At 45.6% G+C, this 25,989-nt stretch overlaps 1 protein-coding gene across 15 annotated transcripts in view; it reads left to right on the top strand.

Moving 5' to 3' along the window:
• Positions 1-23,438, top strand: part of Kdm2b (lysine demethylase 2B) — a 125,544-nt gene extending 102,106 nt beyond the window's left edge. For 6 of the 15 annotated variants that reach the window (XM_078039202.1, XM_078039208.1, XM_078039204.1 and 3 more), the window contains 12 exons: positions 2,032-2,256; positions 7,263-7,406; positions 8,558-8,645; positions 8,818-9,086; positions 9,291-9,404; positions 9,989-10,027; positions 10,188-10,861; positions 11,428-11,591; positions 11,678-11,839; positions 12,490-12,708; positions 22,308-22,435; positions 23,072-23,438. In XM_078039202.1, coding sequence (XP_077895328.1) covers positions 2,032-2,256; positions 7,263-7,406; positions 8,558-8,645; positions 8,818-9,086; positions 9,291-9,404; positions 9,989-10,027; positions 10,188-10,861; positions 11,428-11,591; positions 11,678-11,839; positions 12,490-12,708; positions 22,308-22,435; positions 23,072-23,224 — 2,379 coding nt within the window. In that variant the 3' untranslated portion in view covers positions 23,225-23,438. Of the gene's footprint in view, positions 1-2,031; positions 2,257-7,262; positions 7,407-8,557; positions 8,646-8,817; positions 9,087-9,290; positions 9,405-9,988; positions 10,028-10,187; positions 10,862-11,427; positions 11,592-11,677; positions 11,840-12,489; positions 12,709-22,307; positions 22,501-23,071 lie in introns of all 15 variants that reach the window. The other 9 variants (XM_040289503.2, XM_040289505.2, XM_078039212.1 and 6 more) reach the window with 6 other exon arrangements.
• The last annotated feature ends 2,551 nt before the right edge of the window (positions 23,439-25,989 follow it).

Below are 25,989 nucleotides of genomic sequence, written 5' to 3'. Positions count from 1 at the left end.
TTTCTAGCTTGATTTGGCGGGCACAGTAGCGACCTTTGGAAACAGGACTTCTTTCAAAGCATTTGCCTGTCATCTGCTTTGTCATTTTCCGGAATGTCTCAGCTGCCAGTGAAGTCCAGGCAGATTTGTTTTCCATAGGTTGGAAATGTTCTTCTTTGGATGGGAATGTGCTTTGGGAAGCAAGGGAAGGTAAGCCCCTTTGGCCTCCCTGGCCCTTGATAGCAGACATTCCTTTGGACTTCTGGAATTTCTTCAGTTTTTCACCAAAGCATCTGGTCTTTGCCTCCTCCTGCTCTTAAAAGTTCTAAGTTTGAGTTCTTTCCTTCAGGTTTTGTCCTTAGATCTGGACTGCGCTCTACATTCTATATGCTCTACCTAAGGTCATTTCCTAGGTTTCAAAGTTTTGAGGATTGAGTTAGTAACAGGACACAGGACCTTGTTAGGGGGAAAAGAGAGCATGGTGGGCTGCACGGAGAGGGGGAGACTCCTGGGGCTTCTGCTTTGGAGTAGCCATATTGTCTGTGCCTCTCGTTGCACCTTTTATACTAATGGCATTGCCTCTGACCCCAGGGGATTTATTTTGACTCTGGAGACTTGTTTGTTTTGAGGGATGGGTTTCTGGAAGGAAGACCCTTTTCACTGGTACAGGGTACAGTTACAACTCTCTGGAGTTTTAACAAAAGGATTGGGGTTCCCCCTCCAAGTATGATAAACAATGAAAGTTGAAAGGATAGCACCATACTGAAGGGGGGGGTCAGTTGACTAAAACAGGCTTTAGCATTGGATGCCAATTAGAGAGTTTCGATGTAAGTGCAGCGTGTGCCCTACAGAGGACTGTGTCCCAGCAAAGTCGTGTTCTTGAGAAGGATGCTTCAGACCAGGCTAACTCTCCCATCTCAGATCCTTGGTGGATAGTGTCCTAGCAGTTCCACCATGCTTCCTGAGTTTGCAGGAGGCTCTGGGGCTGGGGTCAGCATGTGGGAACTGGAGGCAGGAACTGCAGCTCTCTTTAATTGTTAAGAATTTAACACCATCTTCTGTGACCTGTTCTATTTTCCCATTTAGGGAGGGTCTCAGTACTTAGGGACCCTTCAGGTTCCTGTTTTCCCAGGGGTTGGGGTGACAGGCCGTCTCAGAAATATAGCAGTGTTTGAGCTCCCTCCCGTGCCCCACCTCAGAGGGAAGACCAGCTGGAGGCAGATGCTTACCAGTCATGAGTGCTGTGACAGGGCCCATGGCAGGGGCACTGAATGCAGCACAGGTGGGTGGGTGGGGGGGCTTCCAGAAGAAAGTAGTGTATGAGCTGGTCTTGCAGAATGTGTAGATTAGCCAAGTACTGTGGGGAGGGGACTGGTGTTCCTGGCACAGGGAACAGAGGACAACTTCTGGCCCCATGCAGCCTTTCTGGGGAAGTACAGTCTGGCTGCAGATAGGGGGAAGCAAGAGGGGTGTGTGGGGCCCTGTCCTGAGGTGTGGGACCTGAAAGGTCTTGAGGCAGAGTGCGCTGCCAGCAGAGGTGTGTGTGTGTGTGGGGGTCCCTATAAGTTTCCTAGAGCTGTCCTAACAGACCTAAGCTCTCACAGTTCTGGAGGCCAGAAGCCTGAATTCAAGGTGTTGGCTGGCAGGGACAAGCTTGCTCTAAAGGCTCTAGTAAGGAATCTTCCTTGTTTCTCCAATTTCTGGTTTTGGCTCGTAATACTTAGTGTCTCTTGGCTTATAGACAAGACTGCAGTCACATGGCCACTTCTCCTTATGTCTTCACATGTGTTCCCACCGGGTGTGTCTGCCTGTGTCCAGATTTCCCCCTTTTCAGAAGGACACCAGTCATTCAGGGTTAGGATTCACCTTCATGATTTTCTTGAGCCTAATTACCTCTCTAGGGCCCCTTTCTCTAAATAAGATCACATTCTGAGGTCCCCAGGGCTTAGGGCTTCAGCATCTCTTTCTGGGAGATACAGCTCATACTCTCTCCTAGGGGACCGGCCACCCTGGTAGCCTCCCGTTTCATCCATCCTGTCTGTTCTCCTGCAGAACCGGGCGGTGGGTCGGCCCAAGGGCAAGCTGGGCCCAGCCTCCGCGGTGAAATTGGCAGCCAACAGGACCACAGCAGGAGCTCGCAGGCGCCGGACGCGATGCCGCAAGTGCGAGGCCTGCCTGCGGACCGAGTGCGGAGAGTGCCACTTCTGCAAGGACATGAAGAAGTTCGGGGGCCCCGGGCGGATGAAGCAGAGCTGCATCATGCGGCAGTGCATCGCGGTGAGTGCCGCTCTTAGCCGCGGGTCCTGGGTTGCCCCGCTGCCTCAGCCCTTTATGACCCTCTGCTCATTGGCCTGTCCATCCAAGAGGTGTTTTCGGTGGGCAGGAGGGGGCTCAGGCCAGGGCTCCTTTCAGACCCCCCCATTGCTGAACACACGGCAGGCTCTTGTGTGTTCATAGTCTGGTGGTCTTGTAACTCCTCCCTTTCTGAGGTAGCCAAGAACCTCAAAGTCCCTCCCACTGAAGTTGTCTGGGCAGCCTGTCCTATCTCTGACCCTGTAGCCAGCATTTATGGTCCAGTTCTTGAAGGTTCTGGGCCTGTTCTTCTTCCTATCCTTCCCTCAGAGACAGAAGTCTATGTAGAAGGTTAGTGTCCCTCCTGAGGGAGTTGTCCCAAAGAGGAGTGATATGGAGCCCTCGGAGCTAGGACCCTACAGACTGCCTTGCCATTTCTTCCAGGGTGGCCCAGGGCCACTGGCCTTACCTGGATCAGGTGGTGGATGCAGCCTTTGGCACCTTGGTGTGGACTGGCAAGGGATTTGCTCTCAATTCCCTCTTGGCATGCCCACACACTTTGCCTTCCCTGGAGTACTGCTCCCTGAGGCCCAGTGGTCCTCCCTGTGGGAGTGATCATCCCCCTGCTCCCTGAAAAGCCAGCTCAGCTGGAGAGGCAGGATTCCTTAGCCTTGGTGAGCTCATCTGCAGGCCCAGCCTGACAGAGGATGAGCCCTTTCTCCCTAAGTACTGATGTCCCTCCAAACCCAGCCGCATTTTCCCTTCACCCTGCACACATACTCTGCTTGTGTTTTTGTGGTCAAAAAGCACATATCATAAGATTTACCGCCTTAACATGTCTAAGTACAAGGTGGTGGTAACCATATATGCACATTATTGTGTAGCTGATCTCTAAAACTTTTTTTTTTTTTTTTTTGAGGGGGATATTGAGATTGAACCCAGGGATACTTTTCCAGAGCTACATCTCCAGCCAAGTTGCCCAGTTGCCTCAACTTAGATCCTCCTGGCTCAGCCTTCTGAGTTGCTGGGATTATAGATGTACACCACCATGCCTGGATAGACCGTTTTCATCTTTTAAAACCAAAACCCTGCAGCCATTGAACAACTACTGACCTTTTCCCTCTGCATAGCCCCCAGCAACCACAATTCCATTTTCAGATGCTAAGAGTTTAACTAATCTAGGTGCCTCATTTTAGTGGAACCATGCAGTGTTTGTCTTTTGTGACTGGCCTGTTTCACTCAGTATAATATCCTCAAGGTTCTTCTCTGTTATAACTTCTGACAGAATTTTGGTGGGGGAGAGGGATCATAGGAGATTGAACTCAGGGCCTCGAACATGCTAGGCAAGCACTATATCCCAACCCTTTCAGTTTTTATTTTGAGACAGGGTCTTGCTGAGTTGCCCAGACTAGCCTCCAGCTTGTGATTCTCATGCCTCAGCCTCTGATAGCTTGGGTTACAGGTGTGTGCCACCATGCCTTGAACCTTTTCATGTACTTCTTGGCTGTTTGTGTATCCTCTTTGGAGAAATGCTATTTAAAGTCCTTTGCCCCCTTTTTAGTAGGATTTTTTGGTATTCTGTTGATGAGCTATACAAGTTTTTTATTTATTCTGAGTATTAATCCCCTAGATTAAATACAGATTTTTGTCAGTGTATATGTGCATTTTTCTGGAGAAGAGGGTTCAGGTGACCCATTGGATTCTGTCAGGATTTTAAGGGGTTTGCCTATAGAGACTGTTAGCTTTGAGGACAGTATCACCTAAAACTTAGCCTGTTGGCAGTGAAGACATGACTATCTTTTCTCTTCCCCTTGCCCTGGACCTAGTCGTCACAGGAGACCTGTGCTGTATGCCACCTTATCTTTGCAGCCAGAAGGCCCGGTCTGTTTGATCATGTTGGTAGAGAGTACCCCGACTCTGCTTGACTCCTGTTCGGCTACTTCTGGCTTCTCAAGCCCTTCTGACAGCTCTTTCAGTCTTTCTGCCTTTCAGTATCCCACGTTTTGCCCACCTGTGACCTATCTGCCTCCGACCCCTTCTGTGGTCCTTCTCTCTTGATGTGCCAGCCTCCTTGCTTTGGCTCCCTGTCCCCAGTGGCTTCCTTCAGGGCCTTGCTCTCCCTGCCTCAGGTGGGCTCCCTCATGAATTTCTACAGTAGTTTCCCCTTTGGTGCTTCCTCTCACCCATCTCAAGTCAGTCCCCTGTCTCAGACTCTCTTCTTACATCATGGGTGTTCTTCACCCTAACTCCAATTTCCATGTCTATTTTCTGACCTGCTCCCCATGCTGAAGTTTTCTTGCGCAGCCTTCTCTGGCCTTGTTCATCTTGAAGTTCCTTCTGCCTTTCTTGTCCTGCAGAAGTAAGCCTCTGCTGCTTCAGGTAGTCCTTGAATGTAACTTTTCCATGTTCCTTTGTCTTCCCAGGTGTCTGCAGGGGAGCAGCTGTCTGCTAGTTCTTGTGCCCCTGGGTACCTTGGATCAGGCTGTAGCAAGTGTTCCCTAAGTATTTGTTGAACAATTGATGAAGCTCTTGTCTTTTGTGTTCTATTTGAGTTCAAGTATTCATGCCATTTTGTAAAGACATTTTGGGCTGGGGGTGTGACTCAGTGGTAGAGCGCTTGCCTAGCCCACATAAGGCCCTGGCTGGGTTCATCCCCAGCACACTTATTGGTGGAGTATATCCAAGCTTATTTGAAGTAAGAACTGTGTAGTTTTGCTACATTGCAGGTACTAATGGGTGTAGGAGGCCAGGCAAGAACAGAAAGGAGAGTAGGTGTAAGCTGGCCCTCTCCTTAGGGAGGGGTATATAGTGCTCAAACTTTGTGGACTTGAAAATTACAAAGACCCCAAAGAGCTCTTGTTTTCATGTCAGGTATTTACTTACTGACATTTGCTATTTTTAAAATTAAAACTGATTCATGAATATACAACTAGTGAAGCTGCACATCATGTATAAACACAAGAATGGGATCCTAATTAGATGTTATACTCCATGTATGTTTAATATGTCAAAATACACTGTGCTGTCATGTGTACCTAAAAATACCAAAAAAAAAAAAAAAAAATCACTACAGGTTTGGGAGCTACCGTGGGACTAGCCTAAGAGGTGTTAGGCATGGAACTCTTTACCTCAGCCTGTGACTTGGTGGAAATCATTTCAAGCCTTCGCTTCAAATGAGTCTGTCATAGATGGGTAACATTTTCCACTTCTTAAATAGAAGCTTTTGAGGAGTCACAATTTTGAAGGAACTTGTTTCTTGGATTAAAAATAAAGATAAATCTTGTGTTACCTAAAAAAATAATAAAATTAAAACAGAAAATTTTAAAAATGTTTTTTAAAAGTTCATTTTAAAAATAAAAACCCATTATATATTAACCAAAATAACATTTTTTGAAGACCAATTACATTTTCCAAAACTAAAATAACTAGAGGAAGAAAGACATTGTTTATTAATCTTTTAAGTCTAGTTCATTAGAAAGGACCTGGATTTTCATGTTTGCTTGTATATTTCATCTGCTGGGATATGTTATTTTAGAAGGAGAATGAGGGAAATCCAGCATTATACAAATAAGTAGTTGGATAAGAGAGGGGTATATTAAAAGCCTTCATTTCATAATCATGGATACTCTTATACTCCACCAGAATGGGTGGCAGTTACTTAAAGGTTAGTTGCAATGTGGAGTCTGAAACTGTATCAAGGACTTTTCATACTGTTACATTACAAGTCATTATTCTTGCCCTTTGAGTAGCTCATCTTGCTCATGCAGTATGTTGTAACATTATTCATTGGTCACTTGGAAAATATTGATTCACTGAGGCAGATTTCCCAAAATATTGGCACATGCCATTATATTATTTATCTATAGATAGATAGATGTGTGACATTTGGTAATACCACTCCTAATCTCATCAGAAAAGCCTTTCAGTGTTGGGAAGCCTTCCAGTTCATGATGGCTCATGTAAGTTTTCCAAACTTCTCATTTTCCCTCAAATACTTGAATTTTGTTGTTTGTACCAAGTGCTGCATTTTTTTTCCCTCCTCCTCCCCTGGAAACAACAGATTTTTACTTCTTTTGTCTTCAAGAAAATGCACCAGTATCCAGTGGTTTATTCAGTCTTTATTTCAAGTAAAAAATTGATGTTCTTTGGAGAAAGTGGTCAGTTGAGCTCACAAGATAAGCCACATGAGTATGTCCTTCAGTAAGGTCCCTCAGTGTGCAGAAGTGCTGTGTGTGTCCTTCCTGTGTGAGAAGGTGTAGGCTGAAGGGTTGAAGTTTTCATAAAATCACAGAAAGTCTTAAATGGAGCTGGTGATCTTTTCATTGTGCACGTGGCCCCAAGTCCTCAGCAACTCCCAGGACAGCTGGGCCTGCCTGCCTGCTGGTGCTGAGGAGCCAGCAGCTTCATCCACCAGTGCTTTTGCACCATCCTTGCAAAAATCAACACATTGCAGAGGGAAAAGTATTTTTAACTTTTGTTCTAAAGACAATTTTGACCTCACAGCCTTTCCCTGTAAAGGTCTTAGGGACCTCCATACTGTGGACTGAGCTCTGATACCTGCTGGTGAGGCAAGCCTCAGCCCTCTGGGCATCTGGACTAGGCTCACACCCCACCTCCTTCAGGTCTTTTCCAAATGGGAGACCTCCACATTTAAAATCAGTCCCCCTTCTATTTTTCCTCTGGTTTTCCCTGGTATTTCTTGTTCCATCTAATGTACTCCATTATTCTTCATTCTGTGGGCCTTCCTTACCTGAGAGCTCAGGATGGCAGAGAGATTGATCTGTCTTGTTCATTGCTATGTTCCTAGCTCTTACAGAGTGACTGGCATGTAGAGGTAACAATCTGGTAAGTGTATGGATGAATGAATGTGCCTGGGCCAGCTTTCTGGAGTCTCCTGGCAGGCACAGGAGAGTAGCTCAGTGCCCTTGACTTGGTCCTCAGGAGGGTCTTTCGTCTCTTCCTGCTGACTTGTGTGTCTCCCGGCTCCTCAGCCAGTGCTGCCCCACACTGCTGTGTGTCTTGTGTGTGGCGAGGCGGGGAAGGAGGACACAGTGGAAGAGGAAGAGGGCAAGTTTAACCTCATGCTCATGGAGTGCTCCATCTGCAATGAGATCATCCACCCTGGATGCCTTAAGGTAAGTGGCCCTGTGGGCACTGGGCATGCATCTCCTCACCCCACCCTGGGGTGTCTGGTGATGATGGCATGGTGGGGTGGGATTAGATTTCCTTCCTGGAGAGCACTGGTGATGTGGTGGGATGCAGGTAGCATGTTGAATTCCTAGAGGACCCTGATTCCGGGAGATTCTGTATCAAGTGATAAGCCCAGGGCAAGAAGAGTCAGAAGCAGTTTCCTAGGGGAAAGAACCCATCACCACAACACCTTCTAGTACCTCAGACTCACAGAGGGATCCCAGCATTTTAGCAGACAGAAGACATGGGCTACCTGTTTGCACCTTGGCCAGAGGCAGAGACCTGAGGTGGCTGCTCCCTGGAGTCCTGGCTCCTGGCTTTTGGGAGAACCATGCCTAGGCCAGGGAGGGTGGATCCTGAATGACAGATGGTTGCCTTTTTGTGCCTCTGCACCAGGAACCGGTTCCCTTGGTGTGTCGAGGGCAGGACTACCTTCTGGGTGACCTCTGTGCCTGCCTGATTCAGGCAGCAGGTTCTACCTTGGAAAGGAAGAGCCCACTCTGGGCTGTGCCCTTTGTGCCAAGACAATACAGTGTCAGAACCCGCGCGGGGGGGGGGGGGGGGGGGAGCAGGGTCTGTCGAGGACAGTCCTTCAGCTCTGTGTTAAGTCTCCTACCTCACTTGCCTTTCTCTCCTGTCACACACACCCATCTTGGCAGGGGTGCTGTGAGTTCTGAGGCTTTGGAAGTTAGCCCTTCCTGTTAAATGCCTGGTCATTTCTTTTCTGCCTCAGCTCATACACAGGATTCAACCTGCTCTAAGTCCCGTGTGTCAGACCCTGAGCTGTTCTACCCTCATTGAATTTTCTCAAACCCCAGTGAGAAGGGCACTCAAACTCCATCTCATGGTCCAGGGAGCTGGGCCACAGAGATGAGGTGCTTGGCTCAGGATGGCTGAGCCATTCAGAGGCAGAAGGGTGAGCATTTGAACCTAGAACTACACATCTCAACCAGCTCTGTACTACTGTATTTTCTTTTGGCTATATAAATGGGACAAACATGGCTTTTGGGAGGGGTTGAAGACACAGCGACCCTGTGTCTCAAGGCCCCATCTCAGCAACCTTCTCTGCCTGCTGAGTCCTGGCCTGTCCTTCCAGATTAAGGAGTCAGAGGGTGTGGTCAACGACGAACTTCCAAACTGCTGGGAGTGTCCCAAGTGTAACCATGCCGGCAAGACCGGGAAAGTGAGTGCGGGCACCAAGTCGTGATCTTCGGAGAGGGGTGGGCGGGGCCAGGCTGGGCCTTGTCAGGACCAGCCTGTCCCTGGGTGGTCAGGCAGGTGGGGTGCGGCAGCCTGGGGAGGAGGAAGAGCAAGTCCAAAGATATACAGTGGGGTTGTTTTCTTCTCTCTTTTTGGCCTACAAGCAAAAGCGTGGCCCTGGCTTTAAATATGCCTCCAACCTGCCTGGCTCCCTGCTCAAGGAGCAGAAGATGAACCGGGACAACAAGGAAGGACCAGAGCCTGTCAAGCGGAGGAGTGAGTGTGAAGAGGCTCCCCGGCGTAGGTCAGAGGAGCACCCCAAGAAGGTGCCCCCTGATGGCATCCTGCGCCGAAAATCTGACGATGTACACCTAAGGAGGAAGAGGAAATATGAGAAGCCCCAAGAGCTGAGTGGACGCAAACGAGTACGAATGGGCAGGCCCTGGGCAGTGGAGGGTTGACCTGGCTGTCCTGGGTGCAGGGTGGAGGGTGGGGGAAGGGATGGGCAATGGGTAGAACTCGGGATCCTGGCCTCTTGTTGCCCTGAGCAGGTCACCCAAGTCCTGAGAGCCCATCCCAAAAGAAGGGAGAAAAAAACAGCAAGTCACTCCTCTTCCCACCCCCTTTAGGCCTCGACGCTTCAAACGTCCCCCGGTTCCTCCTCTCACCTCTCGCCGAGGCCCCCTCTAGGCAGCAGCCTCAGCCCTTGGTGGAGATCCAGTCTCACTTACTTCCAGCAGCAGGTGCTCCCATGCCCCACCCCACCCCAGGCCATGGGGACTTTCGAGTCCCGGGCTGTCCTCCACCCTGTCCCCTGGTCCCAAGGTCTAGCCCCAAGGTCTATGGGAGCTCTCTGAGGAGAGCCTTGGTTGGTTGGGATCAAAGCTGAAGGCGCGGCTGCCCAGGAAACCCTGAAACCTCCGGAACCTCTGAGGATCCTGGTGGCCCTGCTCCACCCACTGGCCTTGCCTTCACTGGCCACAAGGTGGCGCATGGAACCTCCTGGCTCCAGCCCACTGTGAGATATTCATAGGCCTGCGCTCCTGGAGCTGAGGCTAACGTGATGGGTGATTACATTCTCTGGGTCTCTCTGGGGTGGGATGTCAGCTGGGTGGGAACAGCTGGCCTTACTCTACTTCCAGCTTCCTCCTTGAAAGCAGCAGGCAAGGTCCACTGAAAGTCAGATGGGAAGGAGGAAATGGCATTTGTGGGAAAGGCAACCCTCCAGCCCCTGCTCTGGAGTCTGGGCTTGTGGTGGGGCTGGATGTAGAGGGGACTGGCTTCCACTAACCCACGAGCAAACTGCATCCTTTCTTCCTCATGACAGCTAAAACCTGGCAAAGAAGATAAACTTTTCAGGAAAAAGGTACCATCTCCCCTTCCTCCCAGCCTATTCCCAGCTGTCAGAGGTATAGGCAGCACCTGGGTGGTTCATGAGTCCTGTGGCAAAGGGTTGGGAGTTTCTGGGGTGGGCACCACGGAACTGTATGGGTTGACCACTGGCCCTTGGCTCCTCTCTTCCGTAGCGGAGATCCTGGAAAAACTCAGAGGACCGGATGGCCAATAAGCCCCTCCGGCGCTTCAAGCAGGAACCAGAGGATGATCTGCCTGAGGCGCCCCCCAAGACCAGGGAGAGTGACCACTCACGCTCCAGCTCGCCCACGGCTGGGCCTAGCAATGAGGGGGCTGAGGGCCCAGAGGAGAAGAAAAAGGTGAAGATGCGCCGGAAACGGCGGCTTCCCAACAAGGAGCTGAGCAAGGAGCTGAGCAAGGAGCTCAACCATGAGATCCAAAAGACAGAGAGCAGCCTGGCCCATGAGAACCACCAGCCCATCAAGTCAGAACCTGAGAGTGAGAACGAGGAACCCAAGCGGCCCCTGGGCCTCTGTGAGCGCCCCCACCGCTTCAGCAAGGGGCTCAATGGCACCCCACGGGAATTGAGGCACCCATTGGGGCCCAGCCTGCGCAGCCCACCCCGAGTCATCTCCCGGCCCCCACCCTCTGTGTCCCCGCCCAAATGCATCCAGATGGAGCGCCACGTGATCCGGCCACCCCCTATCAGCCCCCCACCCGACTCGCTGCCCCTGGATGATGGGGCAGCCCATGTCATGCACAGGGAGGTGTGGATGGCCGTCTTCAGCTACCTCAGCCACCAAGACCTGTGTGTCTGCATGCGGGTCTGCAGGACCTGGAACCGCTGGTGAGGGGCTTCCCTGTGTTAGGCTCTCGGTTAAGGCTTGGCTCAGCCTGGAATGGCCCGTTTGGGCGTGTATCCCCACTCTAGTCACTCATGGTACTCTCTCTCCTGCCGAGCCCTGATAGAGCTTAACTGTTGACCACCAAGGACTTCCTGTCAGCCTGTTCTTCCCTGCAGCTCAGTAAAGACCAAGTAGAGTCCTTGTCCCTAGAGTTAGCCTAGGTTAAGAGCAAGGGGTACCAGTACCAGCTTTAGACCCAGCTTGACATTTATCAACTTTGTAGCATTGGCCAAGTTCTCACCCTCATGTATGAATAGGCATGATACCTGCTTTACAGGGTGGTTTAGAGAATGTAGTAAGGCCCGCAGGAAATACTTGATGGAGAGTGGATGCCAGCTCCTTCCACTGATGGCCTGTGGCCATCAGAGCAGAGGTGTCCACGTGTGGACAGGATGAGTGCTAAACAGAAAGGTGCAGAGAACAGATTCCCATTTGGGTTTGGTGGCCATGCAGGGGCTCCCCAAATGAGCCCCCATCTCTGATGCTGTCCTTCCTGCTGGGTCCCCAGGTGCTGCGATAAGCGGTTATGGACCCGCATCGACTTGAACCACTGCAAGTCCATCACGCCCCTGATGCTAAGCGGCATCATCCGGCGACAGCCTGTCTCCCTCGACCTCAGCTGGACCAATATCTCCAAGAAGCAGCTGAGCTGGCTCATCAACCGGTTGCCTGGTGAGCCCTGGGCCAGGGACCCGAGTGGGAAGCCATGGGTGCTGTTGTGTATCACCTGGCCCATGACTCCTTCCCTGTCCCTCCAGGGCTCCGAGACTTGGTGCTGTCGGGCTGCTCGTGGATCGCAGTCTCAGCCCTCTGTAGCTCCAGTTGTCCATTGCTCCGGACTCTGGATGTCCAGTGGGTAGAAGGACTAAAGGATGCCCAGATGCGGGATCTCCTGTCTCCACCTACAGATAATAGGCCAGGTAAGTTCCAGTCCAGAAGTGTGCCCAGGGGGTCCTGTGGATGGGGTGACTTGTGCCATTGGATCCTGTGCATGTGTTCTGAAGCCTCCTCTAGCGTCAGCCCTTCTCTAGAGGACATAGAGAAGAGTCCCTGCTGCTGTGTTCTCAGTCAGCATTGGGCACAGAGGGGATCCAGGAGGAGGCCAAGACTCTGCACCTGGGGTTCAGCACACTCTGGCTGCTTCCATATTAACTTGCCTCTTGCTGGCTTGACCTCTTTGAGCCTCCGGATCGGGTGGCTGCAGAAGAGCTTGTAGCACAGCCCACTCACGGTCCACTGTCTGGGTCAGTGACTCTCACAGCTTACATGGTGCCCAAGGTACTGGGGGCAGCGATGCTGGGCCACCTTGTTTCAGTTAGCTGATTGTCGCTGAGTGAAATGTTGGTTCAGGTTTCTAGATCTTCTGTTTTTTCTAGAAAATCTGGAAATTAACTCTTTATGTAGACTCCTGACTTTTAAATGTTAGAATTCTGGTTTTAGGAGGAAGCACTTTGTGGCTAAATGAAATTTAACTGTTATATCTGTCTGTAGGCCTTTTAAAGTCATGTCAGTATGACCTGATCTCCTGTCAGGTTGACAGAGGTTGCCCCTTTCCTTCCTGCCCTACCAGGTCAGATGGACAATCGGAGTAAGCTCCGGAACATCGTGGAGCTGCGCCTGGCAGGGCTGGACATCACAGATGTCTCCCTGCGGCTCATCATCCGCCACATGCCCCTGCTCTCCAAACTCCACCTTAGTTATTGTAACCACGTCACCGACCAGTCCATCAACTTGCTTACTGCTGTCGGCACCACCACCCGAGACTCTCTAACTGAGATCAACCTGTCAGGTGAGGTTCCCCCTCCTCCCAAATCTACAGAACACAGTGGGAGTTTCATGTTTGTTGAAAATGGTGTGCCCACTCTTATATGCGTTAGGTGCTAGGGCACACCAGAGAATGAGACAGCCTGGTCTAGGGGAGACTCATACGTAAGTCCCTGCTGGAATTGCAGTAACAGCTACCAAAAAAAATAGTATTGATAGCAGTAAGAGCATATGGCAGTGGCTTCTAACCCAACATACAGGCTAGGGATAACTTCCTGAAGGTGGTATAACTGAGTTGATGCCTTCCAGCCAGGGTAGGGGGACAGCAGTAGGCATGGGGCAAGGACCACGGTGACAGGGCTTCTATCTAGAGACCAGTGGCCAGGCGGAAGCAGTGGAACAGTCTCTGCCTTTGTTGTTGTTGTGTGTACTCCTCATGGCCCTGCTATCTAGGGCCTGTTGATGGAGAGAAAAAAAACTTCAGTTAGTTCCATTGTTGTTCCTTGTCTATCTGTCTGTCACACCATGGAATCCTCACTTACTAATGGGGTGGGAGTTGGTTCTGAAGGACTGGGAGCTTGGCTGTATGTATGATGCAGTAGCCAAGAGGCGGTGCTGCCTATCCTTACTCATCTAATGCAGTGTTGGTTTGATAGCTTAGGATGGCTTGGGTTGGGGTGTCACATTTGGATGAGATTTAAAGAAAAAGAAAAAGAAAGAAATAGAAACTTAAATCTTTATTTTTTTTTCTCCTGTGAAATTACTAAGTATTAAAGCATACCCTCACTTCATTTAAGTTCCATTTTTACATGACTCCATTTGGGGTTTTGCTTCTTCAGGGTTCACTGTTTGTCTGTCTTTGCATCCCAGTTCATGACAGATGAACACCCCCCACCATCCATGCTGCACACCAGGCCTGCCTGCTGGGTGAGATCCCACTGTACCTAGGATACCATTCCTTTCCTCATGAAATTTTGGTGACAGGGATTGTCCCACTCCTAGAGGTAAAGAAAAGAGCTGTGCTGAAAAGAGGTTTCTCCTTAGAGGCACCAGATTGAAACTCCGTTCATTGGCCTGGACTGGTGTTGGACCTGCCTTTTGGAGAAGGGCTAGATGGTGTCTTGTTCTCAGTGCTTGATGTGACTCTTCGTGTTCTGGCTTAGTTACTGTGGGTGTGTAGCAAAGATCTCCATCTAAATCCCCTCCCCTAAATAGTGTAGTTCAGGAAGTATAGGGAGTGGGGGTGTGTGTGTGTAAATCATCTCTGGGTATTTTATCTTTCCACCATAATACATTGAAGTCACCTTTTCATCTCACTACACACAGATGGAGCTCTGCATTCTTGTTATTAGCCATGAAGTATATTAAGGTATATTTCTGTAGTCTCTTCTGGTGTTTCCTCCCCCTCTCCCACCATTATAACTAGTTAATTATAAAATAAGTCTCTGCCACAAAATAGTTTGCAGTTGACATGTTCATGATCCACAAATATGGTTGGAGGATCTGATCTCATGATAAATGACACTGAAATTCTAGCTGCTGTCACCCAGGCCATATTTCAACCTAGAAGGTTTTTTTGAATGCTCAAGGCAGTTCCTTGCTTCTGCCTCACCTCCCATTTTCCCTCTGAGGCAATCCTTTAGCTCGAGTTCTCTATTCCAGTATTTACCCCCATATTCCAGAGTGAGCCCCTCTACTGCCATTTCCATTTAGACATTAGTCTTTATTAACTAGCTATTACAGAACATGAAGATTCACTGCTGTTGCATCCTCTTGGCACCCCACCACCACCCTTTTTTTCTTTTATTTCTAGTCTAGTTTTTGGTTAAGCTACTATTATTTATTATGACCATGCGAGTATTGGTCACTGTTGAGCCACATAGTGGATTGTGAGTAAACTTCCTTTCCTGTATCAATTGTTTTTGGGTTTCCTAGAGTTAATGTTTCATTTTTATTTGCCTGGTTTCTAAGCAAACTAAACAACAGAACAGAGTAATCTTTTACCCCACACAAACTCATCAATCCCACAACCAGACCTCCCCTCTGGCCACCATTTTATCCTCCCTTTCTTTTTTCCTGTTTGGATTCCTGATCCCAACGGGACTGGCTACCTCTGCTGTACCGCTGGGTCTTTTACCATCATCCCCTCGGGTTTCTGCCTTTGTTTCTGCCCTCCTTCCTTGATCCCATATCATCTTTCGAGGTTGACTCTCATTGGGTAGAGGACACATGTCCTTATTAGATCTTCATTTTGTTGGTAATTCAGCTGGGTCTAGAGCTCTAGCTTGGGAGACATGTTGCTTCAGTGAGTGAGCAGCATTGTTCCACTGTCCTCCAGATCCACATGCCTGATCCAAAACTATTTGGTTCTTCATCCATCAGTGAATCTCTTTTCTCTCATGGGAAGATTATAGAAGTTGTCTTTGTCTCATAATTTTTGATGATGAACCTTGGCTTGAGTCTGATTTATCACACTAAACACTCATGAGCCCTTTTGATCTAGATACATATGTTCTTCAATTCTAGAAAAATTTCTTGAATTTCTTCTTATTGTTTTCCCCTTCTGTTTCTTTCTGTCCTACTCCTGCTATCATCCATTTTTCTTCTTATATTCTACCTCTATATCTATTTGCTGTTTTCTATCAGTTTTCTTCTCTTTTGTCATACAATGTATACAGTGAGTTTTCCATTTCTACTGTCATCATGTAGATTGAGCCATGTGAAATTGCTGTTTATATTGATCAAAAACAAATGGTAGCCATATTTTTAATTTCACAAGCTATATTCATAAGAGGCTGTCCTGAGATTGAATGTTGACACTCAGTTGCTTGTCTAATCAAGGGTGACCGGACACTCTGGGCAGATGATTGGAGTTCACCTGCTATGGACAGCCATTAAAGAGTCATCTTCATTGGTGGTTTCTTTGCAGAAACCCAGACACCAGATTTTGTCTTCCTCTTAAGTTGATCAGGGTCACCAGAGACTCCTGGATCTCCAAACTGGTGGGTGTAGGCTGAGCTACCAGTGTTCTTGGGCTGGGCATGGGGAAGGAAGTTGGGGTTATCACCAACTACGGGGTTCAATCCTCAGCACCACATAGAAATAAGAACAAATAAAATAAAGGCATGCTGTCCATCTACAAGAAAAAAAAAAAAACATAAAATTTTTTTAAAAAAGCATACCCATTGGGCAGAACCCCAGTCCCCCTAAACACTCCATTCCACTCCTGTACATACCCCATAGAAGTGGAATCATTCAGTCCTTCATATGGCTGACTGGTTTATTTCACTTGGTATAATGCTTTCAGGGTTCATTTTTTTAATCAGGTTGTTTAGTTCTTTATGTATTCTGAATATTGGGTAATGATTTGCAAATATTTCCTCCCATTCTTTGGGTGGTTTTGTCACTCTTATAATAGTGTCATTTACATAGAATAGTTTTAAATTTTGATGAAGGCCAATTTTTCCTCCTTTTCCCAAATCCTATGAAGATTTTCTGATTTAGAAAAGTTTTACAGCTTTACGTTTTATGTTTAGGTCATTTTGAGTTAAATTTTTGTATATGGTGTATGGTAGGGAGTCCAGTTTCATGCTTTTGCATATGGATATTCAGTTTTCTTAGTATCATTTACTGGAAAGACTGTCTATTCCCTTGTTGAACGGTGTTGACACCCTTGTCAAAAATCATTCGACTCTGCAGTCAAGAGTTTGTTTTTGAGTTCTCAATTATGGTATCCTTATGCCAGTACCAAGTGTTTTGATTGCTTTAGCTTTGCAGCTAAGTTTCAAAATCGGAGCAAGAGTCTCCTAAACTAGCTTTTTCAAGAGTTTTGGGCAATTTCAAGTCCATTGCATTGCACATCAGTTTGGGGATGGATTTTTCTATTTCTGCAAAAAACACATTGGGGATTTTTTTAGCAATTTCATTGCATTTATAGATCTCTCTGATATCTTCACAGTATTAAGTCTTCTAATCCATGAACAGTCCATGAAGATGGAATATTTTTATTTATATATCTCTTTTTTTATTAGTTGTTCACAACATTACAAAGCTCTTGACATATCGTATTTCATACATTAGATTGAAGTGGGTTATGAACTCCCAATTTTTACCCCAAATGCAGATTGCAGAATCACGTCGGTTACACATCCACAATTTTACATAATGCCCTATTAGTAACTGTTGTATTCTGCTACCTTTCCTATCCCCTACTATCCCCCCTCCCCTTCCCTCACATCTTCTCTCTTTACCCCATCTACTCTAATTCATTTCTCTCCTTGTTTATTTTCCCATTCCCCTCACAACCTCTTATATGTAATTTTGTATAGCAATGAGGGTCTCCCTTCATTTCCATGCAATTTCCCTTTTCTCTCCCTTTCCCTCCCATCTCATGTCTCTGTTTAATGTTAATCTTTTCTTCCTGCTCTTCCTCCCTGCTCTATTCATAGTTGCTCTCATTATATCAAATAAGACATTTGGTATTTGTTTTTTAGGGATTGGCTAGCTTCACTAAGCATAATCTGCTCTAGTGCCATCCATTTCCCTGCAAATTCCATGATTTTGTCATTTTTTAGTGCTGCGTAATATTCCATGGTGTATAAATGCCACATTTTTTTTATCCATTCATCTATTGAAGGGCATCTGGGTTGGTTCCACAGTCTAGCTATTGTGAATTGTGCTGCTATATATATATATATATATATATATATATATTTTTTTTTTTTTTAAAGAGAGAGGAAAGAGAGAGAGAAATTTTTTTTTTTAATATTTATTTTTTAGTTCTCGGCGGACACAACATCTTTGTTGGTATGTGGTGCTAAGGATCGAACCCGGGCCACACGCATGCCAGGCGAGCGCGCTACTGCTTGAGCCACATCCCCAGCCCCTATATATCTTTAATTTCAGCACTGCTCTGTGGTTTTCATTGTACAAGTCTTTCACTTCCTTGTTTAAATTTATTTCTAAGTTTTGCTTCTTTTTTTAATATTTATTTTTTAGTTTTAGGTGGACACAATATCTTTATTTTATTTTTATGTGGTGCTGAGAATAGAACCGTGCCTCATGCATGCTAGGCAAGTGCACTACCAAATGAGCCACATCCCCAGCCCTTTTTTGCTTCTTTTTGATGCTATTGTGAATGCTTGTTTTCTTAATTTCCTTTCATAATTGTTCACTGGTGTTAGTTTTGTGTGGTTTTTGTATCCTGCAACTTTGTTTTTTTTTTTTTAAAGAGAGAGTGAGAGAGGAGAGAGAGAGAGAGAGAGAAATTTTTTTTTTTTAATATTTATTTCTTAGTTCTCGGCGGACACAACATCTTTGTTGGTATGTGGTGCTGGGGATCGAACCCGGGCCGCACGCATGCCAGACGAGCGCGCTACCGCCTGAGCCACATTCCCAGCCCCTGCAACTTTGTTGAATTTTAGTTTATTAGGAAAAAAAAAGGAAAAAAAATAAAAAGCTCTCTCCCCCCACACCTCTTGGGTAGAATCATAGGGTTTTCTTTTGTGTAAGATCATGTCATCTGCAAACAGATCATTTTTATTTATTACTTTTTACACTGAATGTTTTGTCTAGAATTTTGTTATCATGTAGGAACACTTCTTTATTATGGACTGTACTAATGGAGGTTTGTATCTCTTAATCAGCTTACTTTCATTGGACTCTTCTACTTTTCACCATTAAAAAAGTTGAGGAAAAACATCTTTCTTCACCTATCCATAGAGTTCCTCACACCACCAGTTCTGTATTTTGAACATGTCCAAACATACAGGAAAACTGGAAAATGGAACAATTGAAACATTTCCTTCCAGCTAGATGCAGCAGTTGTAGATATTGTGTCACACGTGCTTTTTCTACATATTTTTTCTTTTTATTTGTTTGAAGGTTTACAAACATCATTTCACCCCTAAACATCTTTAAATACTTCTGTGTATATTTGCTAAGAATAAGGACTACAACAATAGTCCCACACCTAAAAAGATTAAAAATCACCAAATGTAGCCTTTTCTTCAGTGAGACTGAAGACGGGAAAACTGTCAAAAAGGAGATGCACAAAAAATATGCTTCAAGTAACCTCTAACTTTTTCTAAAGGCATTGCTTACTCTTCTAATTAATCCCTCAAACATACCAAGATGGCTGACCGTGCAAGTCAAATGAAGAATAAAAGTGTAAATAGGAGAGGGATTTTGCCTATTTGATAAAATATGCTTATTTCCATATATTTTTGTTTTCTACTATTCATGGTGAAGGGCCCCCATATTCATCAGGCCTCTTCCTGTTATCAGTTAGCTATCCTTAGATAAGGAACCGTAGGGTGAGGGTCTGGCTCAGTGATAGCACTTGCCAGCATGCATGACACCTGGGTTCTATCTCCAGCCCTTTAAAAAAAAAATCATTATCTGGGCTGGGGATGTGGCTCAAGTGGAAGCGCGCACGCATGCCTAGCATGTGTGAGGCCCTGGGTTCGATTCTCAGCACCACATAAAAATGAAAAAATATATTGTGTCCAGAAAAAAAATTAAAAATTAAATTAGATTAAAAAAATATTGTGTCTGGGGCTGGGGATGTGGCTCAAGCGGTAGCGCGCTCACCTGGCATGTGTGCGGCCCGGGTTCGATCCTCAGCACCACATACAAACAAAGATGTTGTGTCCGCCGAAAACTAAAAAATAAATATTAAAAAAAAAAATATTGTGTCCGCCTAAAAAACTAAAAAATAAATATTTTTTAAAAAAATCATTATCAAAACAGCTGCTTAGGGCTCGGGTTGTGGCTCAGTGGTAGAGTGCTTGCCTAGCACAGGTGAGGCACTGGGTTCAATCTTCAGCACCAAATAAAAATAAAATAAAAGTATTGTGTTCATCTTCAACAACTAAAAATATTTTTTAAAAAAAACTACTTTTGAAGGGCTGGGGTTGTAGCTCAGTAGTAGAGCACTTACCTCACATGTGCAAGGCACTGGGTTTGATTCTTCGCACTGCATATAAATAAATGAATAAAAGCCATCAAAAAAAAATTAAAAAGCCTTACAATCCCTCTAGTCTTTCTACGGTTTTCTTAGAAGAATGTGCACATTCAGAATTTGTTGACTTTGTGGTATTTAACTTGTTGTGTTTTCATTTTTCCTGTGAACTGTAGACTTGCTTAAATTCAATGTGGATATTTTTGACAAGAAAACATCACAGGTGATAATCATATACTGTGTTCTTCAGGGTGAGTTCCCAGCCTTGGAACTGCTGGTCAGAGTTCATTACACCAGAGAATGGCCCCACCTGCTGTAGGCAGTTCCTTCTCCTGGCTGCCATTGCTGACACACTCAGGCACCTTTTTTAGACCCCTCCCTTGAGTCCTCCTGAGAATCTTCCAGACTCACCCACCTTCCTCCCGAAGGGGATCCTTTCAGAGCTGTCCAGTTTTACCCCCATCCCAACTGCCATCACCACTCCTCCCATGAAATGGTCCCCTAGCTAGAGAGGCCTGCTGGACAAGTCCTGCAGCTGAGTGGCCTCAGTTGTGTCTTGATGCTTACCTTTCTGTTGTGCTTATCTGGCTCCTGCAGACAGCCTTGACACCTCCTTGGAGGATCATATGTCAGCCAGCATGCTCCTTGGTTCTTGGGTTTTTTGGGGAAGTTTTTTTCAATATTTTTTAGTTATAGATGGACACAACATATTTATCTTTATGTGGGGCTGAGGATTGAACCCAGGGATTCACACGTGCTAGGCAAGGTCCCTACCACTGAGCCACAACCCCAGCCCCCTTGGTTAAAAAAAAAAAAAAAAAAAAATCCCTGAAGCTGAAGCCCAAAGGCATGTCCCTTCAGAAAGCTGAATAGAAAGGACTCTTGTGGGGAGGTTCTTTTTGTGTATTAGACTTCTTCCAGCCTCGTTTCTCAGACTTCCACAGGCAGGTGCACCCTACCAACTGACACTAGAGCCCCTGGTTAGCTGGTCATCCATGGAGTTTGCTCATACTGTCCGGGTTAGGTGAACACCATAAGCGACTCTTGCCATCTAAGGATAACTGGATCTCAGGGAAAAAGACCTGTTTGATGTAGGGCCTCATGTCAAATTTTGAGTAGCGAAAACAAGCATATTTTATCACTGCCAAAATCCTTATCTTTACACTTAAAATGACTCAATTACTGTTTTGAGGGCATCTTTTTCTGAAGGACTAATATGTTAGCATATATAATATCCTTCCTTTGACTTTTGTACAAGATTATAAAGTGAGCAGGGCACCTGTAATCCCAGTGGCTGAGGAGGCTGAGGCAGGAGGATTGCAAGTTCAAAGCCAGCCTCAGCAAAAGGTGAGGCACTAAGCAACTCTGTGAGACCCTGTCTATAAAGAAAATACAAAATAGGACTGGGGATGTGGCTCTCTTGGGGGAACATTTTTGAAGGATTAGTTAGATTAAAGGATTGCTCTAGAGAAAGTGAGAGGCATCTTTTTGCCAGGGTCCTTGTCAGTTCTCCCACCTTCACTAATTGCCCAGCTTTCATTGTCAGTGACTCTGCAGGTGGTGTAGACAGCCTCTCAGCATCACCTATTCCCCATTCATGAATTCCCATTGCCTTTATGAGTTTTCTTTACATGTCCCAGCATCCCAGGGATCATTTGCCCTATGTTCTCTTTATAGGACAGCTTATATGTATAAAAGATAGCACATTGTCCTCATGTTCTGTTTATGGTTTCCAACTTATTTTAATGCACCTGTATCAATTTTGTTGAAATATTTGCAGAATTGAAAGCTTGGGTTGACACTATTTAGAGGAAGGTAGGAATCATTATCTCCTCCATTTAATTTGCCCTAAAAGAAATCATTCCTTTTGCTATATGGTGAATCTCAGATGTTGACTGACATTTAAGGCAATTGACCGTGGATTCAGTTTTCAAGGAAAATAGAAAGTATAAATTGATGGACATATGGACATATGTAGCTGAAGGGGGTGCCTTATGTGGTTTAGGGTTATACATTCTGATTTACTTTCTGGACAGAACCTCTCCATCCCCTTCCAGCATACATATTGGGCATATCCTGCTTCACAGGTAGACATTCAGAATTTAAAAAAAAAAAGGGGGGGGGAATGAACCAGGAGGCAAAGGAGGATCCCCAGGATGACCTTACAGAATATTCTCTCTGATCCAGCAATGTCCCCCTGAGCATTATCTGAAAGGGAATAGGCATAAGAGTATACAATAATGCACATAGAAAAGTACTCAACAGTATATTAGAAGGAAAAAGCTTCTTGACAGCATAGATGGATTTGCTTGAGCGTACATGAAGAGGCAGCTCTGTGGTCTAAGTGGTTTTCACTTGATATACTGTTGTTTTTTTTTCCAGTGGTACTGGGGATGGAACCGAAGGGCCTTGTACATTCTAGGCAAATGCTCTACATCCCCAGCCCAGTCCGAATGAACCCTGTATATTTGGTGGATGAAACCATTGCCCATTTAAAGAAGAAAAATTTTAAGCAAATACATTTTGTTTTAGGGCATTAGAGGCTGCATGTGAGACAGCTGTGCCTGGTTCCACTGTAGAGTGCCAGGAGGAGCTTTTGTACAATGCACCTTTTCCCCCACTTCACATTTTCTTTTTTTAACATAATTTTGTCTTCCCTGTAGACTGCAATAAGGTCACTGATCAGTGCCTGTCCTTCTTCAAACGCTGTGGAAATATCTGTCATATTGACCTGAGGTACTGCAAGCAAGTCACCAAGGAAGGCTGTGAGCAGTTCATAGCTGAAATGTCTGTGAGTGTCCAGTTTGGGCAAGTGGAAGAAAAACTCCTGCAAAAACTGAGTTAGTCCAAGGACAAGTATGTAAATATGGGGTAGGTGGGGGTGGGCGCAGCTGGGGAGGGGAAAGACTTCACAAAACACGAGGGCTTTTATTTCTCATGGAACTTGGAACAACAGACCATAGAACGATTCCATTTTGCAAGTCTTGCCAAGGGAGAAGCCACCCATTTGGGGATGTGTGAGCCAGACTCTTTCTTCCCTCTGGTCTTTCTGCGTTGTAACTGCACTGCTTTCTGGACCACAGTTAAGCGGCCTTTACAAGAAGACATTCCCATTGCAGGAAGATGGGCTTTGGAGGAATTTTCTTTGAAGCATGAGCTTTAGGGGTTCTCCCTACCCCACCCCCTGTGGTGTTTTTGTTTTGGACACCTTGTTCCTTGAAATGCTGAGGTTTTTGGTGTCAATATAAAGTGGACCACACACCACATCTGCTGCCGTCTTGACACATTTTGTTTGGTTGGTTTTGTTACATCTTACATTATGCAGAACTATTTTTGTACAAATTGTTAAAAGTTATTTATGCAAGGTTTGAATGCATACCAGTATTTTTATTGTTTTGAGATTGCCAACTTTCCTGGTTTCCTTCAGGTAGGAGAGAACTTAACCTGTACTTCATCAACACAAAGAACTCATCTACAAATGTGCCCAGATCTGACAGAGTGGGCCAAGACCTTCCACTTAAAAGCATGTTTAACTGGAAGTGGAGCCTGCTTGGTATGTCAAGAAGTTACACGAGCATGATGTGGACAGATGTAAATTACAGTCGAAGTAAGACACTCTGCCAAGTTTCCTCTGTAGAGAATTCACCTTTTTCTGAAATTTTACAAATCAGACTTCAGCCTTTGCACTCAGGAGGGTTTTGCTCCAGCATGAGCTCTTGTACTCTACATAGATCTAATTTATACCGTGAGACAAGAAGTAGAATAAATGCGCCCACACAGCCTCTTTTCCTCTCCTTTGAAGTGTGAGTTGAGTTCTCATTTAGGTTCGTAACCTGGCTGTTTCCTAGTTGTAATGTTCTGCATTCAGAAGTGCCATTGTCGTATGGTGGTGTTTCCTAGACTTTCCCTGATGCGATTTTACCTTTGTTGAATTTGTATAAACAGTTGTAAAAAAAAAAAAAAAAAAAAATCTTTGTGTTCGGGGGTTTTTGTTTGAGGAGAGAATTAGGAATTTTAATTGGAAAGCCCAGGGTCTGTAGGTCAATATAATTTCTCTTTAATCTGAAAAGTATAGCAGCCTCAAGAGTACATGATTTTTTTTTTTCCTTCAGCTGTTTCTGGACTATAAAGTAATATGGCCAAATATAGAAATTAAGGAACAGACTTTCCTTAAGGGGTAGGGCAGCTCACCTGTGTGGAGGCCTCTTGCCGTATCTGTACAATAACTTCCATGGCTGCTTCGTATCACCTATCCTATGAAGTTTCCAAGATTTGTGGGGGTTGGGCATCATCTCCTCAAATCTCTCACAGGAGACATGGGGCTGGGGTTGTGGCTCAGTGGTAAAGAGCTCGCCTAGTATGCACGAGACACTGGGTTTGATCCTCAGCAGCACCACATAAATGTAAAATAAAGATATTGTGTCCACCTAAAACTTAAAAATAAATATTTTAAAAAAAAAAATCTCCCACAGGAGACAACTCAAGGAGAGGTTCCCCTCCTGCAAAGTAGCTAGAGAGGACACTTCTTACCCAGGTGGCAGAAAAACTAGTGAGGAATTTTTTTTTTTTCCTTAATTTTGGTAAAGGATTGAACCCAGTGCTTCTTAACCACTGAGCCCCAATTTTTATAATTCATTTTGAGACAGGGTATAAGTTGCAGAGGCTGGCCTTGAATTTGTAATATCCCTACCTCAGCCTCCCAATTGCCAGGATTGGCTTCTTAGAAATAATTTTAGATCACTTAATTTTTTTTAAGTAGGGTCTTATAACCTCGTAATCATGTACAGAAATAACTGCTGTGGCGAATCTGAAGATGGGGAGGATAACCAACTTCTTTTCTCAATAGTCAAGAACATAAAATCTTGTCCCCCTTAGACAAGCCCTTCCTGCTAATAGTCCAGTTTTTTGCAATACTGGGGATGAGACCCAGGGTACTTTACCACTGAGCTATGTCCCCATCCCTTTTTGAGACAGGGTAGCCTTGAACTTGTTATCCTCTTGCCTCAGCCTCCCCTGCCTCAGGCCTTACAGGTGTGTGCCACCATGCCCAGCAACAGTCCAATTTTTTATTTACCCTCCTTTTCCTTATTATGCCATTGTGGCAAAATGACACTGAAGTCATTGCACCCTATAACTAATTCAGTGGTCCACTTAACAGAATTAAGTATAAAAGTGTAACTTATCTTTGCTCGTCCTGATGGTTCATGATGGAGAGACACAAGTTCTGTTTTTTAGTAGCCTTAGTCCTTTGAACTTGCAAATGAAAGTTACCTTGCTACTTGGGTTATTCTCTTCCTTGGGAAATAGCTTTAAGAGTAATAGTGGTTTTCAGAGGTCCTTATATTCATTTAAGCTGTGACTGCTTAAAATATAGCAGAGTTCCATGTTAGAAGGCAGTACCTCTCCTATAAGGACTCTCGAAGCACACAGGTCTACGAGAGGCACCTGTGGCAGGACTGCCACTTGCTAGAGATCCACGCTATCATAGGGACACACAGCAATGTCCTGACATATTCTAGGCATGCAAGACAGGCCATAGGTGAGCTTGCCACAAGAGTACTAAACAGCCTGGTGAGATTCACCCCAATGCAAATCCAAGGTCTCTGTACAGACCTTTTAAAAATAAGCTTAGGGTGGGCTGGAGATGTGGCTTAAGCGATAGCGTGCTCGCCTGGTGTGCATGCAGCCTGGGTTCAATCCTCAGCACCACATACAAATAAAGATGTGTCCACCGAAAACTAAAAAATAATTCTCTTTCTCTCTTTTTTAAAAAAAAAATTAAAAAATGAAAGATTTCCATTCAGAAAAATAAATAAACTTAGGGTGAAGCCAGCCTAAGCTACCTGCTGCCAACAGCTGTAGGCCCACACAGGGCAGATGAAAGAGTCACTTGCTTGACTGCACTCGCTGTGCTGAACCATAGCTTCCCACCTCAGAGGAGAAGTCCTATCTCTAGGGAACTTGATGTTGATGAAGAAAGGTACACTGGAGCTTCAAATGACTACCCTGTCACTGTGAAGGATAAGGGGGATGGGGTTGTGGCTCAGTGATAGCGAGCTTGCCTAGCATGCGTGAGGCACTAGGTTCAATTCTCAGCATCACATAAAAATAAATAAAATAGAGGTTCATCAACTAAAAAATATTAAAAAAAAAAAAAAAGAGGAGGATAAGGCACTTCACTATATTCCAGTGTGGACCTGCAGAATTTTATCCATGTGACATTACCTAATCAAAGAATTAACGTAAAGATGCATGGTATGCCAGTTAAAACATGCAACTTGCAGGGGAAATGACTGGCCTTCTGCCACACAAGTTAGCAGCCATCCCTTGGTGTCTGCAGTGGCT

This window comes from Ictidomys tridecemlineatus, chromosome 2, assembly GCF_052094955.1.
Source record: "Ictidomys tridecemlineatus isolate mIctTri1 chromosome 2, mIctTri1.hap1, whole genome shotgun sequence".
Lineage (NCBI taxonomy): Eukaryota > Metazoa > Chordata > Mammalia > Rodentia > Sciuridae > Ictidomys > Ictidomys tridecemlineatus.
Note: the sequence above shows the minus strand (reverse complement) of the source record. Positions and strands in the feature narration are given on the sequence as shown.